General features: G+C 38.4%; 1 protein-coding gene across 4 annotated transcripts in view; it reads left to right on the top strand.

The window, feature by feature from the left end:
• IPO11 (importin 11) overlaps positions 1-18,695 on the top strand; it is a 224,248-nt gene extending 205,553 nt beyond the window's left edge. For all 4 annotated transcript variants that reach the window (XM_055367578.2, XM_055367577.2, XM_063700733.1 and 1 more), the window contains one exon: positions 17,265-18,695. In XM_055367578.2, the coding sequence (XP_055223553.2) occupies positions 17,265-17,274 (10 nt within the window). In that variant the 3' untranslated portion in view covers positions 17,275-18,695. The remainder of the gene's footprint in view (positions 1-17,264) is intronic.
• Positions 18,696-20,754: the final 2,059 nt, after the last annotated feature.

Here is a 20,754-nt window from a genome sequence, read left to right as displayed (position 1 = left end):
GTCCTCCATCTGGAATAGCCCCTTTGTCCCTTTTCTCCCCACTGAGTTTTCTCATTTGCCATTTTAATTCCCATATATGCCGTGTCCCCCACATAGACGCAACCTCCCCCACTGTCCACATCCTGTACCACAGTGTTAAATTTGTTACAGCTGGTGACCCTACATTGACACATCATCACTGACAATTGATAGTTTATGTTAGGGTTCACTCTGGTATTGTACGTTCTATGGGTCTTAATAAATGTATAACGATGTGTATCCAACATTGTAGTATCATACGTAAGAGTTTCACTGCCTTCAAAATCCTGTGTTCTGCCTATTCATCCCTCCCTCCCCTGAGCCCCTGGTGTTTTTACTGTCTCCATCGTTTTGTCTTTTCTGGAATGTTATGCAGTAGGACTCATACACTGTGTAGCCTCATATGATTTTTATTCAGAAAGTCAGCAGAGTGTGATGTTGCAGCTAATGTGTGTTGTCACTTGTCTGCTGGCTCACCATGTTGGTGTGGGGAAGCAGCTGGAACTGCAGCAACTCCACGTCCTGCCAGATCCTCTCTAGCTTCTCTTACTTTAGAGCCAGGCACATGCCTAGTTTCATAATGAAGGCATTGGCTTCTCTTAGAAGATACCCCATCAGCAAAGTTGAAGACTTGGAAGTGATGAGAGGCTAAAGGGTGTTCCCATCTGTTCTTATAGGTTCTACTCATTCTTGCAGTTTCATTTTGCCCTGTCCCTTGGGCTATATGACTTCAAGCTGTAGCATCACCAGCACAAAAAGAAACAGCCTTCCATGGACTAGATGTTTAACTGGTTCTCACAGTCATGGAAGATCAAATCCCTATAAGGCCAAATATATGATTGATACAAGCTCTCTAGTGCCTAACAGCATGTATGATGTATATCAGGTGCTCAGCAAATGTTTGTTGAATGGATAAGTGACTGGATGAACCAATGAATGAATGAGAGACACAGTCCCTGCCCTCAAGGAGCTCCTAGACCAGTGTGGAGACAGAACTGAGATGTAGGGCCGACAACACAATTGTGTCATTTTGACATCTCTAGTGGAGCAGTCTGGAGAAGAGCTGGGCCTGCCCCTAGGCCTCCCAGTCACCAATGTCTTCCTGGTTTGGGTTTATGCTGGGTGAGGTGATGGGCACTTCATTAGACTGCCATGTTAGTTGGTGTCCCCAGGGGTCTGGGAGCACATAATTCAGTGTCCTAATGTCCAGCAGGTGACTGCAAGGGTTGCTTCTGAAAATGAGGTTCTAACTGTTGTGTGTCCAGGTGCTACAGCAAATATGAGGTCAACTCGTAGTCACATGTGTAGGTCTGCTTCTGGCGCCTGCTCCTGGGACCACATTGGATGTGGCTGTTGGAGATACTGTAATTGTAGCAGTCCCATTTAGGGAAGCACTGCCTAGCTCTCAGGAGGGGATAACAGCAGTCATGGGTGAGGCAACAACCAGTTGTTGGCATCCACCGGCTGCCTCTGGCCCACCAAACCACAGTGGCAGCCGTAGATGAGGTACTTGTAATATTACTGGATATATTTTATCATACTGTTTGAGTGAATAAAAGCATAGGCTTGAATGCTATGTTAACCTGGTTGACATAGAGGTACTCATATTTGTTACTTTATTGCTTGCCATCTGATTATTTCTTTTTTCCTTCAAAAATTACTGAAATGATTTTGTTTTTTTCTTTATCCTTTGGCACAAGATGATCTTTACAAAGTTTGTAGATAGATAATAGGAAAAAGCCAGCTATATATTGAAAAACAGTTTGAAAGATAGTGAATATAAATTATTGCTTCTCATTTTGCAATGAAAAAACAATTTTACTATTAATTTTTATCCATGTGTCTGTCTTTTGGTTGTCACTGGTTTGTTGTCACTTACATGTTGATTATCACATATCACATATATTTGCACCAAATTTGGTTATCATAAGGCCCAGTTTATAAAAAAGTGTGCAAATCCTCACACTCCATTCTTTTAAGACTTAACAAAATTAACAATATTAAAAGCATTTCTCTGTTTACTCTTAGTTAAGTAATCAAATAATCAAGTGATAATAATCAAATGATCAAGTAATCAAATAATCCTACCTGCTGCCATTGCACAACTAAATATATAATGGCAATAGAACTAGCATCTTCAAAATGAATCTTTTTTTTCTTCTGTATTCATTCCACATACATTTTTTAATGCTTACCATGTGAAAACCATTGATCTTTATAATCAGTACTTCCTCTGAGAACCTATCTTCTAGGGTATTTTGATCAACAGTACATACATAGTATTTTTAAAGTGTTAGATATCATTAACTTATTACCAGGCCAGTTTATTAAAATGGAAAGATGTACTTGTTTTTATCTATGCTTTGCTCACATTCTACCTGCTTCTCTAAGTTTGATTAACTGACTGTTGTACTGCTGTTGATACATCCTTATTTTCATTTCTAGATGATACACTGAAACATACAAAAAGCCATTGTAGGACATATAACTTTACCTATAAATATTTCAAAATTGTAAACCAAACATAGCTTTCCTTATAAATGAGGCCCACAAGCTCAATGTTAAACTTATCTCAAGTATTAGAAATACACTGTGGTCATGGGTAATTCAGGTCCTGAAAAGTGCAGAGTTGAAAGTGACATTAAAACAATCCAAGAAGATAGGAAATAATGAATTGAAATAATCCAACTGAGATGCAATAAAGATACAAATTGATAACCAGGCATCCTAAGGTAGCAGTTCTTCCTGTGATAGAGCTAAAATGTTAATCAAAAAATAGTTTCAGATTATAGAGGTTAAGATCTTTCACAGTAGGCTACATAATAGTAATCAAAGACACTGGAAGAGAAAATTCCCTTGAAAATGCCTTTGGAACTAAATAAAGTGATGATAGTGATGGTTATTTTTTAGTTGAGGTTTCAAATTAATTGCCTGCTGACGTCAGTATTGTTCTTGAGTATTGCATAGCAGACGGCCTCACTGTATCTCCCTTATTTACTTGAATTGTTACTAAAAACCTTAATCGTGATGAATTCAGTAACTTTGCCCCTGTTCACTTGGAAACGTTGGCAACATGGTATTGGCTCAAGGTAAATAAAATCTTCAGGTTTGTAAATGAAGAATGTGGTCTCATTTGGGAGAACTTTTTTAGTAACTTAGGTAACATGCCAGGGTACATTAGACTGCCTTCATGGCAGTTTTTCCTATTTCGTGTTTTTCTCTTCTGCTTCTTTTTCTCAATAAATTGTAGTACTTACTGTTTTTTAATATAAGGGACTTGTCTTTCAAGGGAAGAAAAATTAAGTAAACTTTTTGAAGAATTGTTCTGTATGTGGAAGTTGCCATTTTGAAGAAATTGATTTTTCATTATATAAAAGTAACCAATACTAAAAACCACAAAATGAATGATATGGTGTGAAATAACATTCCCCTAGGTAACCTTTACTAACATTATGCGATAAGTCCTTCCAAATATTTTATATACATACCTAAAATATATGATCTATATGTATTTTAAATGTTAAAATTACGTTACATTCTGTTCTGGTGCTTGATTTTTCTTAAATGAAGAACTGCATAATTCAGTGAACCAGTATTTTCCAACGATCTGTGAGCACATGTTAAAAAAATCATTCAAAGGTAAAGATTTATTCAGAGAGTAAGACAGGCCAACGGATTTTAATGTGACAGAGAATGGGAGTCTATTGATATGGTTTCAGATTTCTTTTAAGAAACTACTATTTGTGAGTTTCAGTGTAGTTTCAAAGAAGAATATCCAAAATGGTCAGCAAAGGCTGTTAAATACTACTCCATTTTCCAGCTGCATATCTGAGAAAGACTGGATTTTCTTTACTTTAACCAAAACACATAATGCAACAGATTGAATGCAGAAATAGATACGAGAATCCGGCTTTCATTTAAGCCACACATTAGATTTCCAAGTATGTAAAGCAGTGCCATTTTTCTCACTAAAGATATATTTTTATTTTGAAAAATAGTTATTTATAAAAATTATATTAACATGTAATGGATTTATTGATATTTTTAAGTGAGTTGATAAGTATTTTTGAATTTTCTAATTTCTGATCCAGTAAATATTGGTAGATTTAACCCATATAAGCAAATACTTCTTGAGATCACCAATAACTTCTAAATGTAAAAATATTAAGGGCCTTGAGGCCAAAATGAGAAACTACTCTTGAAAGACATTGAGATTGTTTCCATTTTTCAGTTATTATAAGCAGTGCTTCAGTAAACAACATCAAGTGCTGTCTTTGTGTACTTCTAAAAGTTTGTAAGTCTGTAGGAAAAATTCTTAGAAGTAGATATGCTGGGCTGAAGGATATGTGTTTTTGAAATAGTGATAGGTTATACCAAATTGCCAATTTATGTGCTCAGGAGTGGTTCATGAGTCATCCTACAGTCTGATCAATGGGATAAGTAGAAAGCAGTGTTTTGTTGTTTAATGTACTTTTTCTTAATTATGAGTGAGACTAAGAATTTTTTAGATGTTTATAGCTCATTGATTTTTTTTGTTTGATGAATGGTTTGTTCATATTTCCCTCTCTTACACATTTTTTTACTGGACATTTTGTTTGATGATCTGATTTTAAATAAGAGTCCCATGGTAGATTTTATTTCCCGAGAATAGCCATAATAATATCTCCTATTCCACATGCTCTTCTTTTTTTTTTTTTTTTTTTTTTTTTGAGGCAGAATCTTATTTTCTCACCCAGTTTGGAGTGCAGTAGTGTGATCTGGCTCACTGCAACCTCTATCTGATGGGCTCAAGCCATCCTCCCACCTCAGCCCTCCAAGTAGCAGGGACTACAGGTACACACCACCACACCTGGCTGATTTTCATGTTTTTTGTAGAGAAGAACTTTTGCCATGTTGCCCAGGCTCGTCTTGAACTCCCAAGCTCAGGCAATCGGCCCGCCTCAGCCTCCCAAAGTACTGGGATTACAGGTGTGAGCCACCACGCCTGGCACACATGCTCTTCTTAAAAATGTGATTTTGACATTTTTCCTTATTGGCAGGTTGGGTCTATATTCCTTCCCTTTGAAACTGGGCAAATTTGCTGATAGTTTATGATTTCCCAAGTCTCGATTATAAGATAGAGCTTCCACCTGGTTCTCTAAGGACACTTGTACTTGGAAACCAGCCACCGTACTATAAGGAAGCCCATAAATCCATAAGAAGTAGGCCTCATTTTCCCCATCTGAGATCCCAGTTGACAGCCAGCATTAACTACTAAACTCATGAATCAGTGACCCTTAAGATGATTCCAGCCCCCGAAGGGCCTGAGTCACCCCAAGCCTTCAAGTCTTCCCTGTGTATATCCTAGCCACTTTAATTAATTTTTACATGAACCCTTGCAAGGTGAAATTACCTATGACAGACTTTAAAACAGCTGTGGTGCAGTTTTATCTTTATTTTCTTTTTCACATGTGCATTGTGTGTGAACATCATATTAATAAATCATCTGATTTTCTGGAGGTGTCTCCTTGGAATAAAGTACTTTAAAATAAAACACATAGAAAGGAAAGCTTTTGTTATAGAAACTATTCAGATATTATTTATGACTTTCTTTGAACTTAACAAGAGTTGATTTCATCCCCACAATTGTCTTACTGAGCTGCAAGAAACCTGATGAGTTTCTTAACCTTATTCAAAATGGCTTTATGTCATTGTGTGAATTAAGTTGAGGTAACTTTTACATACAAACAAAGAGGAGGAAGGATCTTTGTTTAATAGTGGTTCTCAACTGGGTACTATTTTGCCCTGCTCCTCGCCCCTTCCCGCCAGCATTGTCATTACAGGACAGGGAAGTGCTGCTGGCAGTAATGGGTGGGAGCCAAGGCTTTTGCTAAGTTCTGCAGTACCTAGAACTGAAATGGAAGAGTTCCCTGACCCGCCCCCCGCCCCCCCCCACCCCGCAGGATATGCGACAGGGGTGTGACTCATCCACAAGTGCTCAAGCCCCTTACGGGAGGGTGAGCATGCAGACAGGTAGGTGCAGGAGCCAGGGCAAATACCCCTGGGCTCCAGCCCCATGACAACATCCAGAGGTGGTAGCCTGCAACTCCCAAAACCCAAGTGTGTGTGTGTGTGTGTGTGTGTGTGTGTTACAGTCCACTTTTAGCTTTGCCGTCTGCAGACAGCTTAAGCGTTAACCAGCTCAGTGCCCTCTTAGTACGCAGGTCCTTATCTGGCATCCAGGAAGAATCAGGTCACACACAGACTTGAAGATGGTGAATGTGGGGGTTTTATTGACTGGTGGAGGTGGCTCTCAGTGAGCTGTATGGGGAGCTGGAAAGGGTATGGAGTGGGAAGATGATCTTTCCCTAGACTTTAGCCATCCAGTGGCCAATCTCCTTTCCTACCACCCCAGCCGAACTCCTATCGGCATTCTGATGCTCCTCTTCTTCCTTCCCTGCTGTGCCATTCTGCTGTTCTGCTCTTCTTTTCTCCTTATGGAGCTGTGGATTGTGGTCTATATAGGTACAGGATAAGGGGGTGTGGTGGGCCGTATGGAAACTTTTGGGCATGAAAACAGGAGTGCCTGTTCCCATTTAGGGCCTCGAGTTTCCAGGCTTGAGGGTGAGGCCCTTGCCAGGGAACTGCCCTCTTCTACCCAGTATTTCCGTTTTCTGTCTGTGTCAGAACAACCTCCCCCCCACCCAATAACAAAGAATTATCTACCCAATGTTTGATAGTCCCAAGTTTGAGAAACCCTGAATTTAAGCCACCCATGTTTTGTTGGTTTAGTTTTGAGTTTAGATTTTGCAAGTATAATTATCTTGTTTCACTGAGCAGTTGCAGGAGTATCATTCAAGAAGTATTTATTAGGTGCATACCATGTGCCAAAATAGTAGATGGCTTATAGAGGGCCTTGTATGCCATAAGTGTAGCAGACAGAATAATCCCTCTCATCCCCCAGGGATGTGCATGTCCTAATCCCTGGAACCTGTGAATGTGTTTCATGTATCAAAGAACAAAATTTCAACAAAGTGAGTTTCAAAGATTTAATTAGCTTTTATTAGTGATTCATGAATCAGGCAGCATCCAATCTGCAGAATAGATGGGAGCTCTGAGGAGGTGGCGGAAGAGTTGGTTTTTATAAGGTAACTTGAACAGGAACAAGGAAACAGCATAATACAAAAAGTGGATTGGTTAGCATTTGTTTACTTTCCTTGGATGGGCTAAGGGCAAGGGTGCTTCCTTATCCTATCTCAGGTTTACTGGGCCCCTTTTGATTGGTTACTGTGAATCTCAATTTTAGAAAACTGGCCTGTTTTTAAATTTTGTTTGATTACATGGCATCTAGCACAAGTGACTGCAATCTGGTTATTTAACACATGACAAAATGGAATTTGCTGATCAAAGGTAGGTACATTTGGATTATCTAGATAGGAACATTTGTCATGACAAGTCATTAAAAGTGGAAGATGGGGTGGAGGGGGAGGTGGGGGAGGAAGGGGGGTGGCAGTGGTGCAGAACAGAGAGGAGGAGGAGCCAGAACAGAAAACAAAGAGAACGTATTTCTGTTACTGTGGCCCAAGGACAGCTAACTGGCTATGTGGACATATCTATCTAATGGCATTATTATTCACTGAGTGGAAGCAGTTAATCTGTAGGTAGCTAAATGTTGATGGGCAGGGTGGGCAGGAGGAGAAAGTTGAGATCCTGTAGTAGGAAAATGCCAGGAAGCTTTCTTAGATGTGGCTAAGCACAATCTCAAATCTTTTCTTGCCAAAAGTTTTCTACTCTTTCTGAAGATTCCTCAATAAATCAAAATATAATCAAATAACATTTAAAAATATATATACATCTGATCTGTGATAAAAACCAATGAGATGGCCAGGTACGGTGGCTCACACCTGTAATCCCAGCACTTTGGGAGGTCGAGGCGGGTGGATCACTTGAGACCAGCCTGGCCACCATGGTGTGACCCCATCTATACTAAAAATATAAAAATCAGCTGGGCACGGTGGCATGCCCATGTAGTCCCTGCTACTTGGGAGGCTGAGGCATGAGAATCGCTTGAACCTGGGAGACAGAGGTTGCAGTGAGCTGAGGCTGTGCCCCTGCACTCCAGCCTGGGGCACAGGGTGAGACTCTGACTCAAAAAAAAAAAAAAAAATCAGTGAGAGAACAGGATCTGCTTTAGAAAAATTAGCCTCATAGCCATACTTGGTTTATTTAACAATTTTGCTTTGTCAGCAGATGACCATCTGCTAAAGATGGAAAATTTTTAGCCCCTTATTCATCTCCATCACATTTTGTCATTTTTATAAATTATTGATACACCATTTGATGAAATCAAATTTTTGAAAGAGATTGAGGACACTGACTGACCCATTATTAAACTTTCTTGCCTTTAAAGGTTCTCATTCAACATTTCTTCTTTATAGCACCTGCACTTTTCAGTCCTTCACCTGATACTTGACCTTGTTGAGCATTTTTATCAAGAGACTTGAGATTCTCATAAGATTTGCTCAGTGATCTTGCTTCTTGGAACCACAAAGGCAATTAGAACAATAAGGAGATACAAGGGAGCAGCTGTGTCCTATAGATGTTCATACTTGTTCAGATTTCTCCATCCCTGTAATAAAAATGTAGACAGAAATAAATGATATTCAGAAAACTTGGCCTATCCGTGACATTTAGATTTCAAATAGAAATCTCATCTGATTTTTCCTCACAGTTTATCTTCTTTCCATTCTCTGAATCACCTGGTGTCCACATATAATAGGAACAATGTATTAATTCACATGTTTGGTTTTATAGTATATTCTCTCCCATAGTGGACAAACAGGAATATTAATTATATTTCTGAGAGGGAAGTAATAGAATTAAAGGCAGTGCTGGATAGTGGCACTTTTAGATATCTAGCAGTCTGTTATTTTCTAATTTAGTAACATTAATGTGCCATAGCACACCCCTAAATATTCTATTACACTTTGTTATGTAGCCATTTTACTTTAATGACAATAAGATGAATGGAAGGAAAACAATTCCCTATTATTTAATTTAGTTATATATTAAAGTTGATTTTTTTTTTAATATAAAGAGTTCACCCCATTGCTGGAAACTGAATGGAGACAGTCCTAAATTGCACTGCCAAAATTGAGTTATAAGTAGAAATGCTTTTATAAAACATGTAAGAAATTATCTCAAAAAGCAACATAGTTTTATAGGATTCTAAAAATACATGTAAGATTATAACATTTTTATTGGTGCAAAATTTATCTTATTTTCCTACACATTTTCTTTTTGTGATAGTAAGTCTTCCCCACAGCCTTCTGTATAAACTGATGCTAAGGATAGCCTATGGTAGTCTTGTGAGCCTATGTTTAGTTGAGCTTAAGATGATCTAGTGGGTGTATAGTGACAGATCTGAATAATATGATCAGGAAACTTAATATCTATATATAAAAATTCTACTCTATAAGTAGAATATGTAAATGTTCATGAAACATTTACAAAAACTGAGCATATTCTAGGCTAACAAAGAAAATCCCTGGTTTCTTAGAATAGAAATAGTACAGGTTAAATTATCTGACCACATTAAAGTAAAACCAGGTATTACACAAGGGTTGAGAGAAATACTGGTTTCATAAAGTTTTTTAAACAGTATTTTAAAGGGGAAGCTTGAAATTTTGAAGTAGATGACATACAACATTGAGATTGTTACACATAAAAACATGTGAGCAAAACTTAATTATTCCTAGCCTTAAGTAATTTTATTATACAAGAAAAAATGAAAATAAATGAACTCTACTTATGTCAAGATGTGAAAAAAAGGAAAAATAGAGACATTAGAAAAAATCAGCCTTAGAAAAATAGAAGACATTAATAATTTTAAAAATTAGACAGAAAAGTACTAAAATTGATGAATAAGTATTGTTTACTTGTTCTTCTTCTTAAAAAACCCACAGAATAGATAAACCTGGCCAATTTAATCAAGGGGTGGAAGAATAAACATAAAATATTAGGGATAAGAAGGCATATAATATGGCTTCAGGTATTGTACATGCAAGTCTAGGCTAATCAATGGAAAAATCTTTTCAGGACAGTTTTCCCATATTAATTTTACCAAAAAAAAATTAAAAATAAACTTAGTACCTGATAGAAATAGATTTATAACCACGGAAGAAGTGTTTTAAATTGCCTCCTTCCCCCCAAAAGCCCCTCTCCTCAAATGTTTCTTGCTTGCTCATTGCAAGTGGTTTTACCAGAATGTACTATCAATCTTTTTTTTTTTATGTAGTTTAATTCATTTAATATTACTAATGACAGGCCGGGCTGGGTGGCTTACGCCTGTAATGCCAGCACTTTGGGAGGCCGAGGTGGGCAGATCACGAGGTCAGGAGATTGAGACCATTCTGGCTAACACGGTGAAACCCCATCTCTCCTAAAAATACAAAAAGTTAGCCGGGTGTGGTGGCGGGTGCCTGTAGTCCCAGCTACTCGGGAGGCTGAGGCAGGAGAATGGCATGAACCCGGGAGTCGGAGCTTGCGGTGAGCCAAGATTGCGCCACTGCACTCCAGCCTGGGCAACAGAGCGAGACTCTGTCTAAAAAAAAAAAAAAAAAAAAAAAAAAAATACATTGGTCCAGAAAGGTGGGACAAAATGTAGAGGCAGGAGGCTTCAGATTATTGGCAGATTTAAATTTTTCTGGTTGACAGTTGGTTGAGTTTTTCTAAAGACCTGGAGTCAATAGAAAAGAAATGTCTGGGTTGTGGAGACCAAAGTTTTATCATGCAGATGAAGCCTCCAGGTAGCAGGCTTCAAAGAGAATAAATGATAAATGTCTCTTATCAGACGTAAGGTCTGTGTTGATGCTAATACTGAAGAGGTATATTGAGGCATATCTGCTTGCCATCATGGCCTGAAGCAGTCTTTCAGGTTAAATTTTAAGAGTGTCCTGGCCAAAGAGGAAGTCCATTCAAACGGATGGTGGGTGGCGGAGGGCCTTACAATTTTATTTCTGGTTTACAATCGAGACTTATTGAAATGCATGGCTTCAACACATGGCTCTGTCTAGCAGGAAAACTGTGAAAAAGAATGAGTAGGAGTAGTTTAAGAGTTAGGTTGAATAATGGCACTTATCATTTCTGCTCACATTCCATTGGCTGGAAATGTGGTCTGTGTGGCCTAGGAAAAGAGTAAAAGAGTTTGATGATGATGATACAATAGTCTGTTACGTGGAGTTTCTAGCCAATGAGATGAGAAGAGAGCCTGTGTAAGTTTTAAGTATTGGCAAAGAAGAGACGAAATTCAGAAGTCATTGTAATGATAATGTTGTAGTAAAAACCAGGTTCTTGTCACACGACCTGGAAGGATTAGGCTGGCAGACACTTTGAAGGGCGAGGGGGAACAGAATTATTGGGCAAAAATGGAAAAAAACTCAGCAAAGTGACAGGGGTACCTGTTAACAGGTCCCCATCTCACAGATTGAATCTCAGGTTACCACACAGGAACAGGAGAGGCCAGGCTCCTCCCCCTGCAAATGGGGCATAAATTTCCCAAGGTTCCACCCTGTCCTCCCACGGAGCAGGCCGGTTAGAGATTCTCCCAGACCTGCAGTACGTTTTTCGGCCTTCAGGCTGTTTTAGGCTTGAAGGCTGGGTTTAAGGGGGAAGGGGAGTGGGGCCTTGGCTGCCTCCTGTCTCTGTCAGTAATTTAAGCCAGAAAAGTCCCTAAGAAGATCAACAGATCAACTATGAAGAGAATTTAATAAGTGATAATTATATATAAATGTATGTTGCTGTTATATGCTAGCAATAAGTAGTTAGGAAAAGCAGGCTAAATGAACGTCTTTTACAAATTTGAATCTCATTTACCCTGTGATTTGAGGAATCCTTTGGAATTCAGGAAACAAAAACCAAAATCAAGAAGCGCACTAAACTTTTGGACAGTGGAGGAGTCAAACAATGATTAAAAAAAAAAAAAGTCATCAACATTTCCTGGTATGCACACAGTAAAGTAAAACTCCCTCAAAATTGCCTCAGTGAGTCTGAAGGAGAAAGGAAACCTGAAAGGTTTCTGGCAAGTAATGGTAAATGGGTTTAAGTTTAAAGAGCTTGTAATTAGTAGCTGAAGGGTTTTTTTTTTCTTTTAAGTGTTACATGTTTTATTTAGCCTGTTGTCTATATTCTTTTATTTTAATGCATATGGAAATACCTGTAGATGTTTTATTGTGTTTTCTTGAGAGGTTAGGCCTCAAAACTCTTGGCCCACGTTTTTCTGTAGCAGTGCTTCTTATTTTTGGATGTATATCACGATCACTTGGGGAGCTTTTAAATATTCTGGTACCTGAAACTACTGAAAATCAGAATCACTAGGAGTAGGACTTAGACATCAGCATTTTTTAAAGTTCCCCAAATGATTCCCTTATGCTGCCAAGTGAAGAACTATTGTATAAAGATTTGTTGTGACTTTGCTGAGGCTTCCCTTTCCTCCTTTATTCTTATTGTTAGTTTTAAATGAAATTATATATGTGAATGGCCTACCCTGTACCTAGCAGAAGCCTTGCTTGTGATTGGAGTTTAGTAAATGTGGATATTGTATTTTGATTCCCATTTAATTGCTCTGAAGATGATTGCATATTGAAACGTGAAGAAATAAGCAGATGTTCTGTTGCTCAGATCTAGGCTTGAAATAATTACTTTGTCTAATTGCTTGAGTTGTGTTTCTGTCAAGTTTACTCTCAGAGATTTAAATAAAGCACATTGCAGTAAAGGCATACTAGAGTAAGAATGCCCAAGTAATAATGGTCAAGGACTAATAGAAAGAAAAATAATTATGTCAGGAAACCTAGCTTACAAGATAATTGCTAAATTGGAATTTTAATTTGTTCACTGAGACATGTATGTATATACGGTTATTTTTATCTCATGAAGTCTAGATCCCAGTGTTTCTAGACATAGCAATGTAAAATAGTTCCTTTACTTACAAGCTGGTCATTTAGAAATTGTATTCCAAGCTTCTCAAAGGACAGATTGGGTTTTACAGTGGGTATAGTTTGATGATTGAGCTTGTATTGCTGCGCCCTATTGATTAAGTGGGTTCTGATTGGTATCTGCTGGACTCATACTCTTCATTAAGCCACAGAGTTAGGAGAGTTTATATCCAACAGATCTTAGAAACTTAGTTATTTTAGATATATTTCAGAAATTGACAGTTATCTGCAGCAAAACAATTAGAAGTCAGAAAAGAAGGGAATTTTTAAACCAAAGATAATTTAATTAAGGAATTTTTGAAGACCACATGGTTAAATACATTGTTGTAGATCAATTTTCCTTTAAGGTTTTTTGGCCTGTTACATACCTAGTGTATTTATGTGTCTCCTACCAAGTTTCATGGAAAGGAAGCCTGAATATATTATTATTCTTAAAAAATGTTCTACATTTCTAAGTGACAAAAATTAAATTCAAATTTAGCAATTATTTAGTATTTTTCTAGGATGGAAAACACTTTAGCAAAATTCAGTAGGAAATTGTTACCAGAAAGCGGTCCTGATCCAGATCCCAAGAGAGGGCTCTTGGATCTCACACAAGAAAGAATTCAGGTTGAGTCCATAGAGTGAAGTGGAAGCAAGCTTATTAAGAAATACAGGAATAAAAGAATGGCTACTCCATAGGCAGAGCAGCCCCGAGGGCTGCTGGCTGGCTATTTCTATGGGTATTTCTTTCTTTCTTTCTTCTTTCTCTTTTTTTTTTTTTTTAAGACAGAGTTTTGCTCTTGTTGCCCAGGCTAGAGTGCAGTGGCACAATCTCGGCTCACTGCAGCCTCCGCCTCCCAAGTAGCTGAGTTTACAGGCACGTGCCACCATGGCCAGCTAATTTTTTGTATTTTTCTAGTAGAGACAGGGTTTTATTGTATCATGTTGGCCAGGCCAGTCTCGAACTCCTGACCTCAGGTTATCCACCCGCCTCAGCCTTCCAAAGTGCAGGGATTACAGGTGTGAGCCACAATGCCCGGCCTTTTATGGGTATTACTTGATTATATGCTAAACAAAGGATGGATTGTTCATGAGATTTTTTGGGAAGGGGTGGTCAATTCTTGGAACTGAGGGTTCCTCCCCCCACCGTTTTTTTTGTTTTGTTTTTTTTGAGACGGACTTTTGCTCTTGTTACCCAGGCTGGAGTGCAATGGCATGATCTCAGCTCACCACAACCTCCACCTCCCGGGTTCAGGCGATTCTCCTGCCTCAGTCTCCCAAGTAGCTGAGATTACAGGCATGCACCACCATGCCCAGCTAATTTTGTATTTTTAGTAGAGACGGGGTTTCTCCATGTTGGTCAGGCTGGTCTCAAACTCCCGACCTCAGGTGATCTGCCCACCTCAACCTCCCAAAGTGCTGGGATTACAGGAGTGAGCCATGGCATCCAGCCAGTTCCTCCCCTTTTTAGACTATATAGGGTAACTTCTGGATGTTACCCTATATGTTACCCTACAAATACCACCATGGCATTTGTAAACCGTCATGGTGCTGGTGGGATTGTCTTTTAGCATGCTAATGCATTATAATTAACATGTAATGAGGAGTGAAGATGACCACAGGTCACTTTTGTGGCCATCTTGGTTTTGGTGGGTTTTAGCCAGCTTCTTTACAGCAACCTGCCTTATCAGCTAGGTCTTTATGACCTGTATCTTGTGCCGAACTCCTATCTCATCTTATGACTTAGAATGTCTAACGTCCTGGGAATGCAGCCCAGTAGGTCTCCGCCTTATTTTATCCAGCCCCTATTCAAGATGGAGTTGCAGGCCGGGCACGGTGGCTCAGGCCTGTAATCCCAGCACTTTGGGAGGCTGAGGTGGGCGGATCATGAGGTCAGGAGATCGAGATCATCCTGGCTAACAGGGTGAAACCCCATCTCTACTAAAAATAAAAACAAATTAACTGGGCATAGTGGCAGGCGCCTGTAGTCCCAGCTACTCGGGAGGCTGAGGCAGGAGAATGGCGTGAACCCGGGAGGCGGAGCTTGCAGTGAGCCGAAATCGCGCCAGTGCACTCCAGCCTGAGCGATAGAGCAAGAGACTCAAAAAAAAAAAAAAAAAAAAAAAAAAAAAAAAGATGGAGTTGCACCGGCTCAAAGGCCTCTGACAAAACAACTTTACAGTAAGTAGTTTCTGAAAAATTATAATTGGGCATATAGGCTTAAAAAGTGAATAGTGACATATGCCACATAACAAGGAAAATGAAAGATTTTGATTCACTAAATTCTTGCTGGGTGAAATTGCTTATTAATGTAGTGAAATATAATGGGAAACTTTGTTTCAAGGAATAGAAATCTCAAAAAGAAATTTGTAAGTAGCCCCACAGAAACTAAAATCTTGAACCACTTTAGAAGACTACTTCATAGGTTGAAGCATATGTCAAAAGGCTGTCATTACCAACAGGAGGGAATTGCTGATACACACTTCAACTAGAACCATTCTGTCTTAGAGTAATAATTTTAAAATTAAGCAATACTGAGCCACGTGCTCATTAAAATCCGATGTGTAGACTTTAGAAGTGAATCTGGCTATTAACACTTCATTATCTGGTGTTACCCCAGAGTCAGGAATTCTGGGTAATTATCTCTTGCTAATGACTGAAGCTTCTGAAGGTTCCTAATTTTATCTTAACTGTTTCAATGGAAATACTTCTTAAATGATCACATACTTTCTTAGAAGCCAAGAGCATATGGAAGTAATGGAAAGAGAACAAAACCAGGAATTTTCCGATCTATATTCTAGTTCTGATGAAGTCATTAACTTGAGAAAAACTAACCTTGAATGTCATTCAGAGCTTGGAGACATCAGCTTTTATCTCAAAATTGAACACAGGCCTAGCTGCTTAGAAATTGTATTATTAGACACTTATATAAGCTAATACATAAGATGAGATGTCAGTTGTAGAGTGGTTTGTCCTTATACCAAATGGCCACAGAGGGGTATACTTTTCTAATTGCTGAGTCCATTTTTTAGAGTAATCTTCTTAATTTGGAATACTTTTAGGTTTACAGGAAAGTAACAAAAATAGTAAAAAGAGTTCCCATGTGCCCCTCACTCAGTTTCTCCTAATGTTAACATTGTATGTTACATTTTTCTTTCCTCTTCTTTTTCTTTTTTTTTTGAGACGGAGTCTCGCTCTGTCGCCCAGGCTGGAGTGCAATGGCACGATCTCAGCTCACTGCAACCTTCGCATCCCAGATTCAGCCGATTCTCCTGCCTCAGCCTCCCAAGTAGCTGGGACTACAGGCGTGCACCACCACGCCAGGCTAATTTTTGTATTTTCAGTAGAGACGGGGTTTCACCATATTGGCCAGGCTGGTCTCGAACTCCTGACCTTGTGATCTGCCTGCCTCAGCCTCCTAAAGTGCTGGGATTACAGGCATGAGCCACCGAGCCTGGCCCTACATTTTCCAAATATACATAGTACATTTATCAAAATTAAGAAACTAACATTGGTGCATTATTATTAAGTAAACTCCAGACTTTTATTTAGATTTTACCAGTTTTTCCGGTAACACTCTTAGTTGCAGGATTCAGTCGGGTATATCACACATTGCACTTAGCCTGGGTCCAGGTGTGTTTTATGTATATGTATGTATGTGCATACCACAGGGATAGAAGAAGCCAAAATATTTTCTTTTGTCATTGTTATCTTTAAGGAGTGGACTTCTGGGTTATTTTTCATGAAATCACACTTCTTTTGTTTTCCAAATATCCCAGTGGGAGAGGAGGAGTCCCTTTTTTTTTTTTTTTTTTCAGCCAGAAGCATATACAGGAATTTAAATAGTATTGCAATCCAGGGTAGGGCAAACACTGTCTCCTTTCTCGATCCTGAGGGCATCACTGGGTTGCCACAGTGGCCTACCCTACCCTATCTTCCTAAGGAGAATGCTGGACAATTGTATTTAAATGTTCTTCAGCATGTTCTGTTTCTTTTAGAATGCTTTCTACTAGGCTTTGATGCTTTAAATGAATGAGTCCCCCAGCTCTTGAGAAATGCCTGATCAGAAAACATGTTCAGGGGGCGCTAGGGAACTGAAGTTAAGACTAATTGAATGAAATTTTCTTTGACAGATTTTTCCACCATGAGATTAGTACAGAATCTGTGTGAGAAGAGAGGCAGAAGCAATTTTGTTACTGTAGAAGAGATTACAAAGAACTTTTGTAAATTGCAGGTAGGAGAGACTTGTTTTGCTTTTTTGACACAGTCTTGCTCCCTCTCTGTATCCCACAGCTGGCCCTGAAGGACCCTGTTCATACAGTGTCACTGCAGCAGTTCATCTACGAGAAGCTCAAGGCACAGCAGGAGATGCTAGGAGAACAAGGTTTCCAGTCCCTCATGGAAACAGTGGACACGGAGATTGTCACCCAGCTACAGGAGTTTTTGCAAGGATTCTAAGAGCACATGACATGTGGCTGCCTCCCCTTTCAGAAACAAGCTGAGTAACCCAGCCTGCCGTTTGTATGTGAGAGCCTGCTGAGATGAAGAAATCTCTTCATGAAAATAAGCAAAGACCACACATTTTTTACTACAAAATGTAAAGGATAAATGTAAATCCTGCATAACTAAAATCACGAACCTATTCCTCAAAAGAATTTAATTTTATATTTATGAGGGGGCCCTTCACTAAAAAGTACATGTAAAGGTACATTTGATGACAATAGCTGCTTAGTTTCCTGTTAAGAGAAGAAACTTTATCTTTTAATTATGTGCTCTTAATATTTGAAGATGAGAGTTAATACCTGAGATGTTTTTCTGCAACCAAAATTCATTAAATTTGGCTGCCTTATCCTTTTTTTAAGCTAATGAAACTACAGGTTTGAAAAATGACAAAGCTGTTCAGATGATGCTATTAAAGAAATGTGTGTACTAAGCAAAAATATATAAATAGTGACAAATACACATTACCAAGCTTATCTTGCAAGGGAGTTATTTTCATCTAACATAGAAAGTGTGTTTTATCAGACAAATGCTTTTATTTTCATTCTAATAATTTGATACAGAAATTAGTAAAGGCATTTTTTTCTTTTTTTTTCCAGTAAATACATTGGGTCTATAAATGTGCATTTGTAAGGCCCACAAAAGTGAACGTGTGGTACTGCAGTACCACGTGGGAGACCTCTGGTTATGGTTTAGTCCTAGTTCCTTTGTTACTCCTGTGAGCACCGAGAAGAACTGGGTGACTCCCAGTTCCACCTGTGCTGTGACAGTCCCACGTGGCTATGACAGACTGTTTAGTACTTACCCTTCTCAGGTTCCTCAGTGCAGAGGTGCATCAGGGCCTCAATAATAGGGGTAATACCTGGGAGGATCCAGCAGTAATCCCCAGGGTACTAGGATTACTAGTACCCTGATGGAACTAGTCTTCCTTCCTTATTCCTCGAACATGCAGTACATAAAAAGGGGAAAAGGAGAAAAAAAAAAGCCTTACTTTGTTTTACTTGCCATTTATTGTAAGGAAACTTTAAAGCATTTTTTAGGAAATACTCAAAAGCAAGGTTGGAAAATGTTTTATCTTTCTATAGAAAGTTGGGTACGGTATGTAACTGCGGGAAACCCACTGCCCCTTTGTAAGCTGTGGAACCCAAACTGTATGGGGATATTTGATGTTTTCAGAAAGAGGAAGAAAATATGGTCCAAATTAAATTTTCCAAAGATACCTCACCTTGGACTGATTTGTCTACTTTTCTTGCTCTCCCCAAAAAATGAGTTCTTAAAAATTGCCCAGTGACCTATAGAGAATTTTCTTTTATACTCTAGCTTTGATTCTGTGCTAGTAGGTATCAGTATTGCAGGTGGCAAATCCTAGTTACCCTTTTAATTTATCTTCATTTAAAGACAAAAAGCTCCTTTCAAGTGATATTTCTTTATCAGTATTACTCAGTCCTCAAGACTGATCCAAGAAGAATTTCTTTTTGTTGACTTAATTATTTTCATTTGAAACACTAACTCATTAGTGTTATCAGAAATTCTCAAACATGCTCATTTTTCAGTTATAGTAAAGTACTCATCCTTCTAATTCCTGACAGATTTCATTATAGTGCCATACCAAATATTACTGAAATAGCTACCTTGCAAAAGAAGTAAAAAGCTTATCTCAGGGAAAGAGTTTGCTTCATTTTTAAAACTCACAAGTTTAAATAGGCTTGGTAAATAGCTCAGAAAAATAATTCATGTATCTTGAATTTTTAAGTGCTCAATTAAGACATAAAGTATAATTATTGGTTTACAGAATTCTATTCATTAACAGAACTATATAGCAAATATATTAAGTTTAGGACAAACAACTCAGCCAGGCCTCTGGCCGCTGGGTGAACTGTGGCTCCTGAAACAAGGTAATGATCATTTATACTCCAAAAATATATTCGTTTTCTATTTATTTTCTATTCCAGAGACTTCTCCCAGCCCTCTCACAAAGGCCCATGTGACTAACAATAACATTTGAAAGCTTCCTTATAAGTTGGTCCCTCCTCTCTCTCCTACTAGTCATTTTAGAGAATCCACATTATTGCATACAATTTTTAAAAAGATACAATTTTTCTTGAAAAATCCCCGCTTTAATCTTTATTTTACCCACTTCTTTATTCAGTTAGTGTTTATTGAGTTACTGTTTCATGCCATAATGCTGTACCACATTCTGAAATTAGAACAGAGTACCCACCTTCATGAAATTTCACAGTTGATTAGGAACACAGACTTGCCGACATGCTGTAAGAAAATAGGGGTTCCAATGGAAGTGCACATTCTAAAGCAGTTGGCCTGCAGGGGAAGGAGATTGTGTATGAAATAAAATGATGCTGTCACTGTATAATTTGATAGTTATTTAAAAACTGCTCCCTAATGGCATGGTTTGGTGAGGCTACTTAAGCGTCAGTGGCACTATACTGGAACTGGGCAACTCCCTGACTCCAGACTCGCATCAATTTGGAGTCACTCTAACATAAAAAATCATCAGGTTTTGAAAATATTGGATCTTTGTAGCCTCACAACTAATCTCTAATTCCATGAATTAAAACATAAGGCTCACCTACTAAGGGTTGTTGTCTTTTCTTCTTTTCCAAGTCATAAACCTATTGTATAGAAATTTAAAAGTTGAAGAGCTAATGAAGATAAGATGCATGTCATGAAAACCAAAATACTTTCTTCTAACTTTAGAAAAGAAAAAAATCTGCAGAGGCATGAAAAAAATAGTATAATGAACCCCAATATACCCATCATTTAGATTTACCAAACTGTTGACATTTTGCCATATTTACTCTCTTTATATATGTGTGTCTGTATATAAATATACTTAACATATACACACATGTACTTTCGCTAACCATTTGAAAGTACAAACACTACAAAAGTTTATTATTATAAACCCTTTATCTCCAAATACTTTAGCAGACATCTGAGGATACCATTCCTCTACATATCCACTAATGCCATTATACATCTAAGAAAATTCACAGTAATGCAATAACATCTAATAAACAGTTCATATTCCAATTTTCCCTACTGCCACACAGATGTCCTTTATATGACATATAATAAAAGACATACAAAAATTTGGTTTTTGATCCAGAATCCTATATTATTTATTTATTTTAGACAGGGTATCACCCTGTCACCCAGGCTGGAATGCAGTGGCTTGATCTCGGCTCACTGCAGCCTCCACCTCCCTGGCTCAGGTGTTCCTCCCACCTCAGTCTCCCAGGCAGCTGGGACTACAGGCACTTGC

The sequence above is a fragment of the Gorilla gorilla genome, chromosome 19 (assembly GCF_029281585.2).
Source record: "Gorilla gorilla gorilla isolate KB3781 chromosome 19, NHGRI_mGorGor1-v2.1_pri, whole genome shotgun sequence".
NCBI lineage: Eukaryota > Metazoa > Chordata > Mammalia > Primates > Hominidae > Gorilla > Gorilla gorilla.
This window is presented reverse-complemented; position numbering and strand designations above follow the sequence as displayed.